The sequence below is a fragment of the Thermobia domestica genome, chromosome 3, assembly GCF_964235325.1.
Source record: "Thermobia domestica chromosome 3, izTheDome1.hap1.1, whole genome shotgun sequence".
Classification (NCBI taxonomy): domain Eukaryota; kingdom Metazoa; phylum Arthropoda; class Insecta; order Zygentoma; family Lepismatidae; genus Thermobia; species Thermobia domestica.
The window spans coordinates 219,654,063-219,670,114 of record NC_137456.1 but is presented as its reverse complement, the minus strand read 5'-3'; the positions used below and the strand labels follow the sequence as shown (position 1 = coordinate 219,670,114).

The 16,052-nt window shown below is 34.8% G+C and overlaps 1 protein-coding gene across 2 annotated transcripts in view; it reads right to left on the bottom strand.

The window, feature by feature from the left end:
• LOC145680969 (heat shock 70 kDa protein 4L-like) overlaps positions 1-16,052 on the bottom strand; it is a 331,629-nt gene that overhangs the window by 154,925 nt on the left and 160,652 nt on the right. For both annotated transcript variants that reach the window (XM_081752187.1, XM_081752188.1), the window contains exon 5: positions 603-847. In XM_081752187.1, the coding sequence (XP_081608313.1) occupies positions 603-847 (245 nt within the window). The remainder of the gene's footprint in view (positions 1-602; positions 848-16,052) is intronic.

Here is a 16,052-nt window from a genome sequence, read left to right as displayed (position 1 = left end):
GCTGCTCAACAGGACGTTAAACTCAAAATTACCTCACCTTACACTATCACACAATGGGTCCTTGCAGTATAAATTTAATCACTGATATCGTCCCTTTTATTTGAAAAGATGTTAGAATTTCGTATATTTACACGCTGGAAGTTAATTCCAAGGTACTGTTTCAACAGCATGGAATAGATAATTATAATTAAAGCTAAATGTGCCATATTACAGCCTTAAACTTGCTTTAAACATCGGCACATGCTCCAAAGCTCTCAATATAATCTACAATATAAACGACCGTCACTTTTAAAGGAAGCGATAAAAACAAATTATTGTTTTGAACTTCTACTCTGAAGTATAAATTACAGGACAAAGTACAAATGTCTTTCATGGAAAAGTAACAATGCTGGACTATTTTGTTTTATTTGTACAAGGCATGTCAAGGTACTCAAGTAATCCAAATATTTGTTCAATATTAATAGTACAATCTATCAAAAATAATTTATTTTTTTCTAATACAGAGTACTTCTTCAGTTCAAATACAATTACTCGTAGTTTTCTTTCTAAATTTTAAAATGAATGTTTCACAGCTTCATGTACACATACTATTATCTTCTTACCGTTTCATTTCCCCACGAATGTCCAAGTCATCCATGAAACGTTCAATATAGAAGGACTTCTTGTTATGATCTGCTGACATTTGCTTTTTTAACTTCTCAACCTCTCCAAGCAGCCTAAGATAAGCACGGTGATCATTTCTCTGGTGCAAGCCATTCTTCTCAAGAAATGTACGCATGAAATGTTCAGCTAACATACGATCAATATTACGCCCACCCAGAAAGGGATGACAAGTGCTGTTTAGTATCTGTAAAGTAGTTGAATATATTAAGACAATCACAGCAAGTGTGTTTATTATAACTACTTCTACTGTAGGGAACATTCACTGAATGTTAATACTAACTCCGGTATTAAGAAATAATAGTATTTACTTAGTGTTACTATCACCCACTATTTAATGTTGAAACTACAATTTCGAAAATAGATAGCTCCCTTTAATTGTGCTATGTCCCGTAGAGGAAACCAAATATATTTCCTTATCCATTAATACTGTGTTCCTCCTTGGGTGATTGCAGTACCACTGCAACTTTCGTCTTAAAACGAGAAGTGTAATAATTGCAAAGTTGAAAAAAAATAATGAAAATATTAACAGATTAAAACTAAAAAATGAAGCTCAGAAAAAAAATAACTGACTCAATTAAAATTCAAAGCACCAAAAAAAGTAACGGCTAAAAAGAATTTCAAAATTAATTGATTAAAATTAAGACTAAAAATGCCAACTTTTTTTTATTATGCAATAAACTGTAAACAGTTAATGGATACAATTACGAGCATGGGAAAATTAACTGATTATTGCGAGTAATTATGATTTTTACATAAAACTAATACATATAGTTAATAAAAATAAAATGGTGTAAAATTACGAAACACTTATACAATGCTATAAGCAGAAATAGCTCTCCATGCTGGTACAGTGGCTAGTGCGCACACCTTTGGTCCACGGGTTGCGGTTTCCATTCTAGATGGGAGAGAATTGAAATTTGAACGCATTACGGTGATTCAAATCTTATCTTCAACTGGGCATTCAAAAGTATCGCTGCTGAACTTCAACAACAAAAGAAATAATGAATTTAATGCAGGGATGGAAATAACCACTCGAATACTCGGCCAGAGCGAGTGGTTCATCAGTGCGGGCGAGTATTTAATATCATACCAAAGGTAAGTAAATGATTTCTATTGTGGGATGTGAGCTAGTAGATTTTTTCTTGGGCTAATAAAATTTGTTGCTTATTTGCATCCCTGATTTAATGGTAGTAACAGTGATATAAGTATGCAACGTCAGTTTGATATCAAATGGGTACTTATAACCTTTAATAATGGTGATTTCTTTGTTATAGAGTTCGTGTGGGAAGCTCTTGTGGCAACCCAGTCCAGTGTACTCTAACATACACATTAAAAAATAAATAAACAGGAGTAAAAATAGGCAAAGAAAAGTAATGAACGTTACTTTTCATTGTGGTCATTTAGCTTCTTTGAAAAACATCCTAACTATATATAAATTTCTTCTAAAACTATTTTTTAAGAAAATTCCTTATTTTAAGGCAGCCCAAAATATGGAAACAAGCATAATTCGTTATTTTATTTACAAACATTATTTCCACCATAAAATAACTTCTTTTATCTCTCTCTACAAAATTACTAAAAGAACAAACTATAAACAAACATTTCGATCAATAATATGGATATTTAGTTCTCGAAATTGAGTTTTTTCTAAAACTATTAAGAGTAACACTGTATCAAACGACCAAAAAGTTTTATTGAAAAGATCAACAGTGGTAGAACCATTTACTGAACTGAAATTATTAGATTTTATAATTAAGTAAATGTTAAAACTTCAGTTGGTCATATATTCTTAAAAGACACTAGCAAGGAGACTTACGGAAGTGTCACTCACCGATTGGAATGAAACTTTTCACATTTGTAGAACATCGAAAAATAATCGACCTGTATTTTTTTGTTTCGGCAATGGTGAACATTTAAGAGTGGAAAGCACCCTTTGAACGTTACGGGTAGTCTCTACGCATAGACAGGAAACAACCATTAATTTAGTAGAAACCATACTGCCAGGGTGTTTTAGGACAGCAGATTCAGAATCTGCCGTCAAAATTACAAAATTCAAAATGGCGGATCCAATATAGTGATTATAATTACAAATGTCTTCTGGTTTAAAATTCTCTGCAGTTAGCCAAGAACAATTATAGTTGGCAGAGGTTACTGCGAGGAGGTTGCAGACCAATTTGAAACCCCTTGCTGTACTCATTTTAATGGGATGCTTGATTAAAGCGAGTCTCTGCATCTCTTACAGTATCGTTTACAGAGACACAAATAGTAGAGAGTGCGGCATACTCAATAAATTTATGACTTACAGCTACATCATACAGCCTTTACTTTCTGAAAATGGTGTTCTGTTATTACCGTTGTTAACTATTTTGTAGGAAAAGAATGGAATATTTGACCCTATCGTCCAAAACAACCTCTTTTAATCTCTAAATGTCCTTGTGAAAACATCAAATTCCGAAAAGTTAAAATCAGGTCTTGTGAGATCATAGTTTCAAGAGGTTTTTTCCCAGCGTCTAAAGCAAAGTCCACTTTCTTATTAGATTCGTGGAGTGGTCACAATAAACCAACTTTTCAACCTATTTTACGAACAAAGAGTACCTCAAAATAGAAACGATTTGGCACTAACAACTGGTAGTATTCTGCCTCTTGATGTGTTCGTCTTTAGGCCGTGGAAAAACTTCTTGAGACATTATACTGATATTGTCCTCTACAACCATAACATAAATTTACATCTCCGTAATTATATAATTAAGATCCAATCACTGATTCATAATCGGTTTTCTTCTCCCAGATTTGCAAATCTTATTGATATGCATGATACGAAAACAGTTATTTGCAAGAAGATTGTGTTGCATTTTGCGAATATTTCACAGTTATTGCTGTAATAAGGTGAGCTTGTGTAAACAATGTTAATATATCGTTAACCCAACATTTTCGTTTTACGAAATATCATTACTGTGAAGCGATTTCTAATGTTTATGCCAACTTCATTTTTTTAAACGAAATATCATTACTGTGAAGCGTTTTCTCAATTAATTCATAATTATAACAATTGAGAATATGTGAAGTTCTGACATAGTGAGAGGCGAGGGAACTCACTATACATAAGCTTGAAGAATAGGGAGAGGTACAGAGACTCACTTTAATCAAGCATTCCGTTAAAATAAAGGGGTTTCAAATCAATAGAAAGGGATTTCAAATCAGTCTGCAACCTACTAGTAGTAATCCCTGCTAACTATAATTGTTCTTGGATAACTGCAGAGAATTTCAAACCAGAAGACATTTTGTGATTGTAATCAGTAAATTGGATCCGCCATTTTGAATTTTAATTTTTCCGACAGATTCTGAATTACACTGTTCAACAACGAAAATGTAAATTGAACAAAATCAGCTAATTCTTATTGATTTTGTGGTGCTGATCACGAATTTGAAAGTTATTTTCGAATATTAGCTCTACTTTTCGTTTTACAGGCATGTCTAATAATAACGCTTTAAAAATAAATATATTCGCTTCGTTTGGGGTAAAATGTTACACTGATCTGGCAACACTGGAGAAACTATATGAACGCTTGGTTTCATTGTGTTCCTTATCTCAGTAGTGTTCTGTTATTGTTAGAAAAGACAGGTTTAGTGCAGTTATCAGCGTTTTGGGTGTGACGTTTGTGTAGTGCAGGACATGAAAATACAACTACAAGTACGCAAAAATACTGATATTTCGAATGTATATTTTTAAATAGTTGTCGGAGCTATTTCAAGTAACATTTTGAGTATTTCAATAAACAAAAATCCCGCGAAATTGTGTAAACAGTGCGGATAGCTTCTGCTACGTGTGTGGGGAAGTGACATTTTCCTCACAAAAGCAGACTATAACACCACTAATAAGAAAAGCCTATCAATATTACTTTGGTTGTAAAATTGGAGACCAAGATAAATCTTGGGCACCCCACATTGTGTGTAACACTTGTGCCAGCAATCTAAGAAATTGGATTAATGGGAAGGGGCCTCAATGCCTTTTGCAGTGCCCATGATTTGGAGGGAGCCAAGCGACCACATCAGAGACTGTTATTTTTGTATGGTTCCTTCCGTCAAGAAGGGAATTTCCACGAAGAAGAAGCGGGCCTTGGTCTATCCTAACATTCCTTCTGAAATGCGCCCTGTTCCACATGGAGAAGGACTACCTGTTCCTGACCCACCTAAAGAATATGATCTTTTTTCTGATGATGATCAAGAAATTGAAGCTCCTGAATCAAGTACTTCGAAGGACCCTACGTTTGTTGTAGAAGAACCTCCATGTGAACCACATAGACTTACTCAAGAGGAACTAAGTGATCTAATCAGAGACTTGGACCTCTCGAAAAGCAAAGCTGAAATTTTAGCGTCAAGCTTAAAGCAATGGAATTTATTGCAGGAAAAAGTAAATATTTCAGTGTATCGGAATAGGGAGAAGATGTTCACTTCATTTTTTACTATGGAAGTCACACTTGTGGCATGTACAGATGTAAATGGTTCCATGAGGGCACTTAAAATTAATTACGAACCTACGGAGTGGAGGCTCTTTATAGATTCGTCCAAGGTGAGTTTAAAGGCAGTGCTTTTACATATTGGAAATGAGCTTCCTTCAATTCCTGTAGCTTACGCAGTTCATATGAAGGAATCTTGTGAAAACTTGAAACGTTTACTTCAAGCCATTAAATATTACGATTTTCAGTGGCTCATTTGTGGTGACCTTAAAGTAATAGCACTGTTGCTAGGTATGCAGTTAGAGTATACAAAGTATTGTTGCTTTATATGTGAATGGGACAGTAGAGATCGTGGATTTCATTACCGCAAAAGTGATTGGAGTACCAGAGAAACTCTTCGGCCGGGAGTGAAAAACGTGCAGCATGAACCACTGGTAGATCGTAACCGAATTTTGTTTCCCCCTCTACATATTAAATTAGGTCTTATGAAAAGTTTTGTTAAGAGCATGAACCAAGACGATGAGGCCTATAAGTACCTAAGAGGACAATTCCCTCGATTAAGGGATGCCAAAGTTAAAGAGGGTGTTTTCATAGGGCCACAGATTAGGCAACTATTCAAAGATCATAAGTTCGACGAAATTCTCCAAGGTGAGGAGAAAGCTGCGTAGGAAAGCTTGAAGAGTGTTTGTTCACAGTTCTTGGGAAGACACCGAGCAACAAATTACAAACAACTGGTAGCAAAGTTGTTATTGTGCTACAAAAATCTTGGTTGCAATATGTCTCTGAAACTCCACTTTCTTCATTCACATCTAGACTTCTTTCCCTAAGATTGTGGAGCAGTAAGTGACGAACATGGTGAGCGTTTCCATCAAGATATTCCAGCCATGGAGAAGAGATATGAGGGAAAGTGGAGTTCTAACATATTGGCCGACTACTGTTGGACTATTGCAAGGGATGCTCCAGATGTAACCTACAAAAGGCAAGCCAAGCGAAGACACTCAAAATAAAATAAACATAATCCTGTACAAGTGGTTACTTGAAACTTTTGTCTACATTGCAGTGTAGTTTTGCACAAAAAGGTATTTGTACATATTTTTATGTTTTGATGTTAATACTGATTTTTATTACGGAATTGTTAGCGTTTAACTTGACCACGGTTACTTTATTTTCTGTATCGCTGTGAAACTGGTATTTGCGCAATTTTGAAAACGGAAGTACAAAGGTATAGAAAGCTATAGGTTAGGGTACTTCTTAACTCACCAGCTTATCATATCACAGTAAAATAGATAAAAAAGTAGTAAAATGTAGGATTTTACAAGGATTTTGCTTAAATGTTCTATAAATATTAATACATTTGTATATATACAGCTACTGTTGTACAAGGGCGTTTTTTCACAACCTGAGCTAATAATTTTTTTATTACCATTTCCTTTCATATTATGCTTAAATGAATGTAAAAATCGCAATTTCAAAGAATTTACATACTTTCGATCAAAATTTGTTGAACAGTGTTATCTGTCCTAAAACGCCCATGGCAGTATGGTTTCTTCTATATTAAATGGTTGTTTTCTGTCTATGCTTGGAGACCATCCCTAACGTTCAAAGGGTGATTCCTACCCTTAAATCTTCACCATTGCCGACACAAAAAACACGTGTCGATTATTTTTCGATGTTCTATAAGAAAGCAAAGTATCATTCAAGTCGATGAGTGACACTTCCGTAAGTCTCCTTGTAAGCGGAAGACCAGACAAGGTAAATGTTCATATGTCATTCATAGAGAGCCTTGAAATTAGAGGAAGTTATACAGTTACTGCATATTCTACTCCCAACAAAGTAACATTGATACAACAGAAAAAAAAGATGTGGTTTGTGGACAAGGTAACTTGATTACCTTGCAATTATTACAAATACCCAAATGCAATTCATTTTTCTTAGTGTTGCAAACAGAGCTCTCCTAACATATTTGAAGCACAGTAAAGTTATCTCCGATTCAAAATCAGATTTAAGTGTAATTTTATACGTGTATTACATTTTAAAAAGAGGCTTAAGTGTTTTTGTAGAGGTTCTTCCTTCAAGGTAGTACTGTTTATTTGCCGGCATATTTGAATTTTCACCACCAAAAAGTAACCTAAATTAAAAGCAAACGGCAAGCTGATTATGCAGGCAAAATGAAATAAGTAATACATTAGCATGCATCCTTGCACGCAAACAACGCAACGAAAAATAATTAAGATACGCGAGGAGATTGAATATTGCATTTACAAATATTGTGTGTTCTAAAGGGACGTTGTTATATGCAGAATCCCCTACAACAAAAAGCGGTAGTTGAATACGAAAAGAAAATTCGTTCATACTACCACAAAATGTCCACACTAATAAATTAAACTTTCAAACCTGTAGGCTTAAAACCTTCGATCAATTTTAACGGATTAATTTTCTCTCTCTAAAGTGAACACGTGTTGAATGTTCTTTTAGTTAAGGGTTTGAAGTTTTTACAATATTAGCCTTCAGATTATCTCTCGTTTCATATTGAAGTCACAAGATTGCCCCTTAACTGGCTGGAGTCTTACATCAGTTTTATGTTTCTAAAGTCTGAATAGTTATTACCCATTTTTCCATCTCTTTACTTTATTCTTTTCTACTTCCTCCAATTCGTTCTTTCTTCCTTCAATGTGTATTTCTTGGTTAATCAGAAAATTTCCTCCAGACTTGTATTCTATGTTTTTTACTTTTTTTCTTTTACTGTCGTAGTTGGTTGTCTCAATAAGTATTCGACCGGCAATTGAGATTCGGGCTGTTTTATATTTTTTCATTTTGAAGGTGACTAATGGGCCAACTTGAAAATTTTAAATGGAAACCCCCTACTTTTATTGCAGATTCTGATTCCGCGATCGAAACTAAACAAATTTTACTTGAAGCAGTTTTTCGTTATTCTAATAGATGGCGCTGTAATCGCAAAAATAAATATCATCGTACATACGTCTCCTAACTTTCAGAACTCAAATACTTCCGAAATGACAAAAAATGTGAAAAATCTACTTATGTAAGAATGTACCCATGTCAGGAGCCCATAAAATTCTGTAAACAATAAGTGCCCTCAGGGGTCCCATCATTGGGCCCCAGGAGTCAACGTGATAATTTCACATGGAAACCCCCTATTTTTGTTGCAGATGTTATTTTGCTATCAAAACTAAGCAACGTTTACTTGAAGCACTTTTTCGTTATTGTACTAAGTGGAGTTGTAATAAGAAAGTGTATATTACGTCACCCTCCGAAGGCTGACGATAAACTAAATATCTCAAGAAGTGCACTTGCAATTTAAATACGTGTCCAATCATTTTAAAACATCCATTCAACTAATATAAAATAAAGTTGCTTTCATCTTCACAAAATTCCGAATAGAAACCCTCTACAGTAATGTAAACTCGCATACTGTGACCGAAAATACGCAACTTTTAGTTTATGTATTTTTTTCGTTGTCCTCCTACATAACACATAAATTGCAAAAATAATAATATCAATGTATGTCCCTGAGGTTGATAAATAAAAATTTAGTTCAAGACCTGGACATGCAGTTGTGATGTTGGTGCTAAGACTTGCAAACAAATAAAGTTATGAGCATGATTGGAACAATATTCTTCAAAAACTGATATTTTTCTGTGAGATTGTGGACACTATGAAAGTTCATTATCTCTAGCTCTCCATTGGGATACGAAGTTTCAATTGATAATCAGACATAGTATCAAAAGAGAATTAAGTCATTAACGTTTGTCATGTTTATTAAGATATGTATAAACCTGAGAGATAAAAGTGAAAGTGAACAAGTAAGGTTGATCGATGGATCTATTAAAGTTTAAAAGGATAGCATTATTTAGTTGTTATGGTGATGTAGATGTGCATAATTACGATTTGGTTTGAAACTGCATATAATTCAATTTGAGAAGTGGAAGTAAATATGAACATGTAAAGTTGAACTGTAGATCTAAGAGAGCAAATGTGCTCTTATAAACTTAGTGGAACAAATAACATTTGATCAGAAGATACATGTGTGTCACCAATACGTCATATTCTGTAAATTCGTATGGTTGATTGTAAATTACGGTCCAGCAACGTAGAAGCCATTAGATATTGGTAGCAGTGAGCATTATTACAGATAACATCTGAACACTAGAAGCATAATGAAAAAAAGTACAAAGAAATTGTGATTCCGATCAGAGATGTAAACATTGAACATTGCTGCTATAGTTTATAGTGCTGCAACCTACGAACTTTCGTTTGAGAAATTGAACTATCGAACCTTGTAGTCATACAAGGTAATTTGCCTAGTTAACATCTAATATTGTTTGGGAGTGAAATTGTTTCGAAATTGTGTCGCGAAGATGAAAAGCTAAAGAGTGTATTAGAGATTTGTATAAGGAACCGGGAGCCTTGTGAGTGAGTGATTAATATTCACTAATTCTAAATTAAAACTTTTTTTATTTTGTAACTTTTGGATGACGATACGGTCGCCCACTTGGGAATGGCCCTGATTCCTATTAGATTTAAAATGCATATAATTTGTAGTGTTGCATTTGGTTATACATTTCGAAGTAATTGTTTGGAACAAAACGTAACCTCAAAATTTAATCAAAATTATTGGATCTTTGGGAAAGGAAGATCTTATATTATTTTGGAATTGAACCTGAGAAAGAAGATATGAATGAATAGAAAATCATTATTTGGAAGCGTGAAAATAATACGTGAAAAAAGCGAAAAGGTATTTCGGTCTAAAATTATAAATTTTAAAGTTTGGATTTAATCTTGAAAAAAAAAAGAAAATGTCAAAACACCTTCTTGAGTATTATTCAACAGGGGAGGATGGCAGTGGTAATCCTTACTTAGTTGACCTTGGCGAGGAGGAAGGGGTGAATGCTTGCGGAAGCGGCGAGAAAGCGAGGATTCCTTGCCTGAGTTCGCACGTGTTGTTCTTCCTCCAAATCTTGTGTCAAAGCCAGTTGTCAGACCAGCTATAAAACGTAATTTTGATAAGCTTCTAGGTGATAACATCTATAAAGTTATAGAACAGCAAGTCTGTAATTTACCAGAAATTGATGGACGTAATGGGTTTGAAGTATGTAAATTCTTATTAAAGTTTGACTTGTTACAAGCCCAAGTAGATACTCGTACAGAAGTCTTGTTAGTAGCCTCCTTAAGTAAATGTACAGCCCAGCATTCGAAGAAATGCAGCGTTTGTTAAATGTAACTACTGATTGGGAAAGAATTATACTTGCATTTCTTGAGAGATTTGTTACTCCTCTTGTTAAAATGGAATTTTTGAAAATGACGTTGTATATAATAATACGAGCAGAAGAATCTCTGGTAGATTTTATTAAAGAAAAGATAAGCGTACTATTTATTTTTGATACGAAAATGTAGGAGGATGAATGAACTAAAACTGTCGCTAACTTCGTACCACCTGAAATACGTGACCTAATTTTAATCACTAAGGTTCCTCATTCAGAGAAGGAATTACTTGCATTTGCGGAGAGCTATGAAATGAATAGGCGTTATAGCTTAGATTATAAATTTATTTTGCTAGAAACAACAACAGAATGTAAAGTCCCTTCGTTATGTTAGTGAGAGAAATAGGCAGAGAAATAATTTAAGTAAATGTAATTTTTGTGGTCTTAATAATCATTTTTGCAAAGTGTGTCCTTATAATAAAAGAAATATTCGTGGAGAGAAAACATTATGTTAGTGAGGAACAACCTCCCTCTTTATTGCAAATGCCGATATCTGTGTGTCGAGATCTATATCCGTGTATTGTCTACTCTGGAAGTAGTCTGTCGTTAGTTGAAGAACAAGTGTTGAATAAGATTCAACACAAGGGCCGGCCTAAGATTAAAGCAGTGAAATTTACACTCTTATGAATTCTGAACCTATTAAAATCTACAAGCAAGTGGAATTAATATATTTTATAAATGGAGTTAAGTTTGTTAACTGGTTTTCGGTGGTTCGACATCCGTCTTTAAAACTGTTAGTGATTTCTTGCAACAATATGTTAATATAAATATTCGTAATCGAGAGTTGTATTTTACGGACATTAACTTAACCGTAAAACTATCTGAATTGAAACAACCCAGTTGTGAGTCCAGTGATCTGTGCCCCGAATTTTCTCGTTTTGGGTCTGGTCCTGAAATCTGTGTCGCCATACGACCTTGACGCAAGGAGAGCGGGAACAGCCAGACCTAGGCAGCGAACGTGCCAGAGGTACGGGAATGACGAGAAGCAGCAACCATCCATTTGTCAAATTGGATCAGCTGATCAACGGAGTAGAGGCAGGTCAGCCTAGCAGTGTTTCCATACGCACCGCAGAAGAGCCAAGCAGAATTTTGGTAAGGAGGGGTCCAAGGCTCAACAACTAGATCCGGCGACTAGTCGACAATCTTCTACTGTAATTCAGAATCATTATGCTGATATGAGAGGTGCGCAGTATCAAGACATTCCAGCCGGTGTACCAATTTCTAATCCCAGCACCCATGATATGTATCCGGAGGAAGAAAATACAGATAGAGTAAACCTTCATGAAAACATCTTTTCTTATGATTTAATACCATACGTAGAGAATGTGCTTGACAAATATAAGGACGTTCTTAATGAAGAATTAGCGACTGTAAAAGACTGTTCATGAAATTAAAAATGAATGATCGTAGTCCTAGTGTAGCCCAACCTTATCCTAAGCCGCGTCATAAATTGATGAATACTTGGATGAATACTTGGATGAACTAATAAAGAAAAATATAATTGAGGAAGTTTCAAGTTCTGCCTACATCTCACCATGCTTTCTTGTAAATAATCGAGATGGAACCAAGCGGCTCGTAGTAAATTATTTTGCTATTAATTCTAAAGTGCTTGTAACTGGTTTTCCAGACCCTAATGCTGAAGCAATTATTGCTAACATAGATAAACAGAATTTACAGTGTCTTGGACGCTAAGGGGGCCTTTCGTGAATGAATGTTAGATGAAAACTCCAGGCAATATACTACCTTTGCTACACCAACTAGGTTATTAAGATATTTGAAAATGCGTATGGGGTTCAAGAATTCACCGTTTATTCTTTCTAGTATCACGAATAAAATCTTTAGGGATCTCTTAGGAGACTATTTAGACATATATTGTGACGATATTATTATTCATACAGATACTATCGCAAAGCATAAAGAAATGTTAAAGTTAGTCTTGCAGAGACTTCGACAATGGGGAGTAACAATTTCTAAAAGGAAAACTTAACTGTGTAAAAAAAGTAAAATTTTTAGGATATGTATTTTTAGGTGGATATATGATCGATGAGGACCAAGTTAAGGTAATTAAAAATATACCTACATCTGAAAATCGACGAGCGTTGAGTAAAATGATTGGTTTCTTGTCCTATTATTTAAAATATTATGCCAATTTTGATACGAAATTTTCTGTCCCCCTCAAGATTTTAAACTATGTAACACCGAATACTGTCTGGGTTGAGTTAGTAATCCTGATGTAAAGTTAAAGCGTCATGTACAATTTATAAAAAAGTATTTGCCTCCAAGAAATGTCAACAGTGTTATAAATATTAATAATAATAATGATAATTCAAATAATGACTATACTAGGAAAAAACTCGTTTAGGTTCCTTAATGAAATAAAAGGAATTGTGTATATATTTTTGTGTGTATTCTATGTAATGTTCTTGTAAGAAATGAATTGTTGTGTATTTTTACAATTCTGCAGGTACAGAATTATGTGGATCCACTATGTTTGTATATTCGTCGGAGAAACTGGATTACCCTAAACTTCTGCAAGGTCGAGGAAAGGCAATATTGTCAAAACTAAGGCAAATTATGTTTTCCACTCTTATCATCTTATTGATTCTGCAAGTCATACTGTTGTGGATAAGGAAGAATATTTCATCTTGTTGTGATCATCTACTTCTGGAATTTGAGACAGGATGTCCGGAATTTGGTAATCATAGTAATATCTGGAAATTTTTGGACTACTCTTGGTGTGTCGAAATTTCCTTATTTCTGCATGCAGGGATTTGACTTCTTCGTGAATTATTTTTTCTTTTGTTTTCATTTCGTAAAACCATTGTTAATAAGTAAAACTTCCCAGAGGGGAGGAATTTAATATGAAGAATAATGAAAAATATGAAAAGAAATTGTGATTTCGATCAGAGAAGGAAACATTGATGAATATTTCTGCTACAGTTTATAGTGCTGCCACCTACGAACTTTCGTTTGAGAAATTGGCCTATCGAACCTCGAAGTGATACAAGGTAATTTGCCTAGTTAACATCTATATTGTTTGGCAGTAAAATTATTTCGAAATTGGGTCGCGAAGATGAGAAGTTAAAGAGTGTATTAGCGGTTTGTATATGGAACCGAGAGCATTATGAATGAGTGATTAATATTCACTAATTCTAAATTAAAACTTTTTTATTTTGTATCTTTTGGATAACGATGCTGTGAGTATTGGTCACCCACTTGGGAATGGCACTGATTCCTATCAGATTTAAAGTGCATATAATTTGTAGTGTTGGATTTGGTAATATCTTTCGAAGTAATTGTTTGAAATAAAACTTAACCTCAAAATTTAATCAGAATTATTGGATCTTTAATGAGTTGTTATATAAAAGCTAATTTTCGCCTTCCGACATTGAACTGTGATTGCGGAGCAATTTCACCAAGGAATTGGTTTGTTACCTGTTATATATTTATATATGTTGTTCGTTGGATTATTTGCTATAATACATTATATATCTCAGTTGAAATTGATTCCTTCTTATTTGAAACAATTTAATAATCCTTTCACCAAGTCATGCATCCGCAACCACTCGGAAATGCAGTGTACTTCTCGTTCCTTTGACACGATTGCTGCACACTCCAGCTGTATTTCAACTGGATTGTATTAGAGCTCTCGGAGTAAAGTTCTAACGCTCTCGATGATAAGAGGATGGGGTAATCACCAAAGATCATGTGCTAAAGCATGGTGTCCACAGAAAATTCCATCTCAATTTCCCTGACTTTCCCTGATTTTCCCTGACTGCATTTCCAATTTTTCCCTGACTTTTTCTGGCCTCCACCATCCCCATAGCCAGCCAACTCTCACCTTATTTACTGTCGTATTATTACATTTTATTACACATTATGCACACAAGATTACAAAGATACAGAAAGATTTTTTAACGTACATTTACAAGTTTACAAAATGTATTATATTAGCACATGTTGACATAAAACTGAAAAATATCATGGTTTAAAATAAAAAATAATAATGATAATAATAATAATAAAGCGTCTTCTGTACAATATGGAGAATGTGTTCACATGAAAATTTCTCACTTATGATTGCACAACTATCCATAAAAGTGGGGAATAAAAGAGTTTATATTTTTAATAAGTGTTCCATATTACAAACTGCCTTTCTTCTTTTCCAGCTCATCGATTCTTGCTTGAAGAGCACTTTCTTCTGATTTCAAGTTATTCTGCAACTTTTGTCTTTTGTCATTTAAATCTTTTAGCTCTTGATTAATCCTTCTCTTTTCTACAACTTTCTTTTCTTCTTCGCGCTGTACACTTTTCTGTTTGTCCAGATAATCTTGGTACCTTCGTCTGGAACATTTTACAGACTGTAGTAAGCTCCTGGTGATGGATATATTACCTACACCCCCAGCACTGCTGATAGCATCATGCACAAGTCTTTGAGACACCAGTGTTCTACAAGATTTTCTACAAGTAGTGATTTGTTGATGGAGAAACCACTTTCAACCGGTGAATTGCCATGTGACATTATCAAGCAAATTTTCACTACATTCAAAAGGCTAGCAAACTTGACATCATCCTTTAGCATCTTGTAGTAAAACTCATCTAATCCTACAGAATCGTCGTGTCTTGCAGTAAACTCGCAAAAGTAGGATTTCAAGGAACCTTGTGCTTCAACACACAATACACTGAACTGTTTCTTTGCCTGTTCAGCCACATCTGACGAAATCCTCTTTGCACTGTGAAGGTCTTCAAGAACAATCTGCGCTGTCTTTCTTGCTAGAGATGGCTGCTCCAAAATAATACTTGGGGCAAAACAAGTGACACCACGCACAAACCTGTACTTCAGCGGGCTTCTTTCACGCAACTTCTGAACTAAACCTATGATTAATTTGCGAAACTCAAGTTTGAATTCTGCTTTTTCCTTGTCTGTACATACGGTTTCTCTTAATACTTTCCTCGTAGCAAAACCAATGTCAATCATTGCTGAAGGAAGAAGGTTCTCATTTGAAAGTTCCAAAGACATCAGTTTTTGAGCAGAGTCAGCTTGCTGCAATATTTCTGGTTTCACACATCGAGCCAATAAACTATGCATTAAGTCCAAAAGTGCTGTGTGCAAGAAAGGCATTAGTGGCTTTGGAGACTGAAATCTTCGAAGAAAAGTTTCACATTCTGCTGAAACAACTCTATAACAAGCCAACTTACTCTTCAACAGAGGGTCTTTCATCTGTTCCTTTAAAGAAGATTGTTGCCGACAACTAGGTAGTGTAGAATCTTGTATGAATTTCTTCACATTGTAATATATTTTCACAGCCCTTTCCAAGCAATCCACATTCTCAAGCCATTTGATAGAACAGAACTTTTTTGGGAAATCGGTGGATCCTGTAATGGTAGTATATTCCGCCCGGCGAGCTGGGCTGTTATTAAAAAGGTAATACATATCCCTAAGAGTCTCGTCTAAATGCCACTGTGATGCCTTTAGCCCATTTTTCATGCTACCATGCAAAACATGTAGTCCACAAACACCAGTGTCTATCATATTTTTTTCCATCGGGATTTCGTTGGCACATATCACTCTTTAGTTTTTCCCTGAAGAGGAGATTTACGTTTGGTCCATCCATGGAAACCTGCAGTAAATTGTCTAATGAAAGACCTA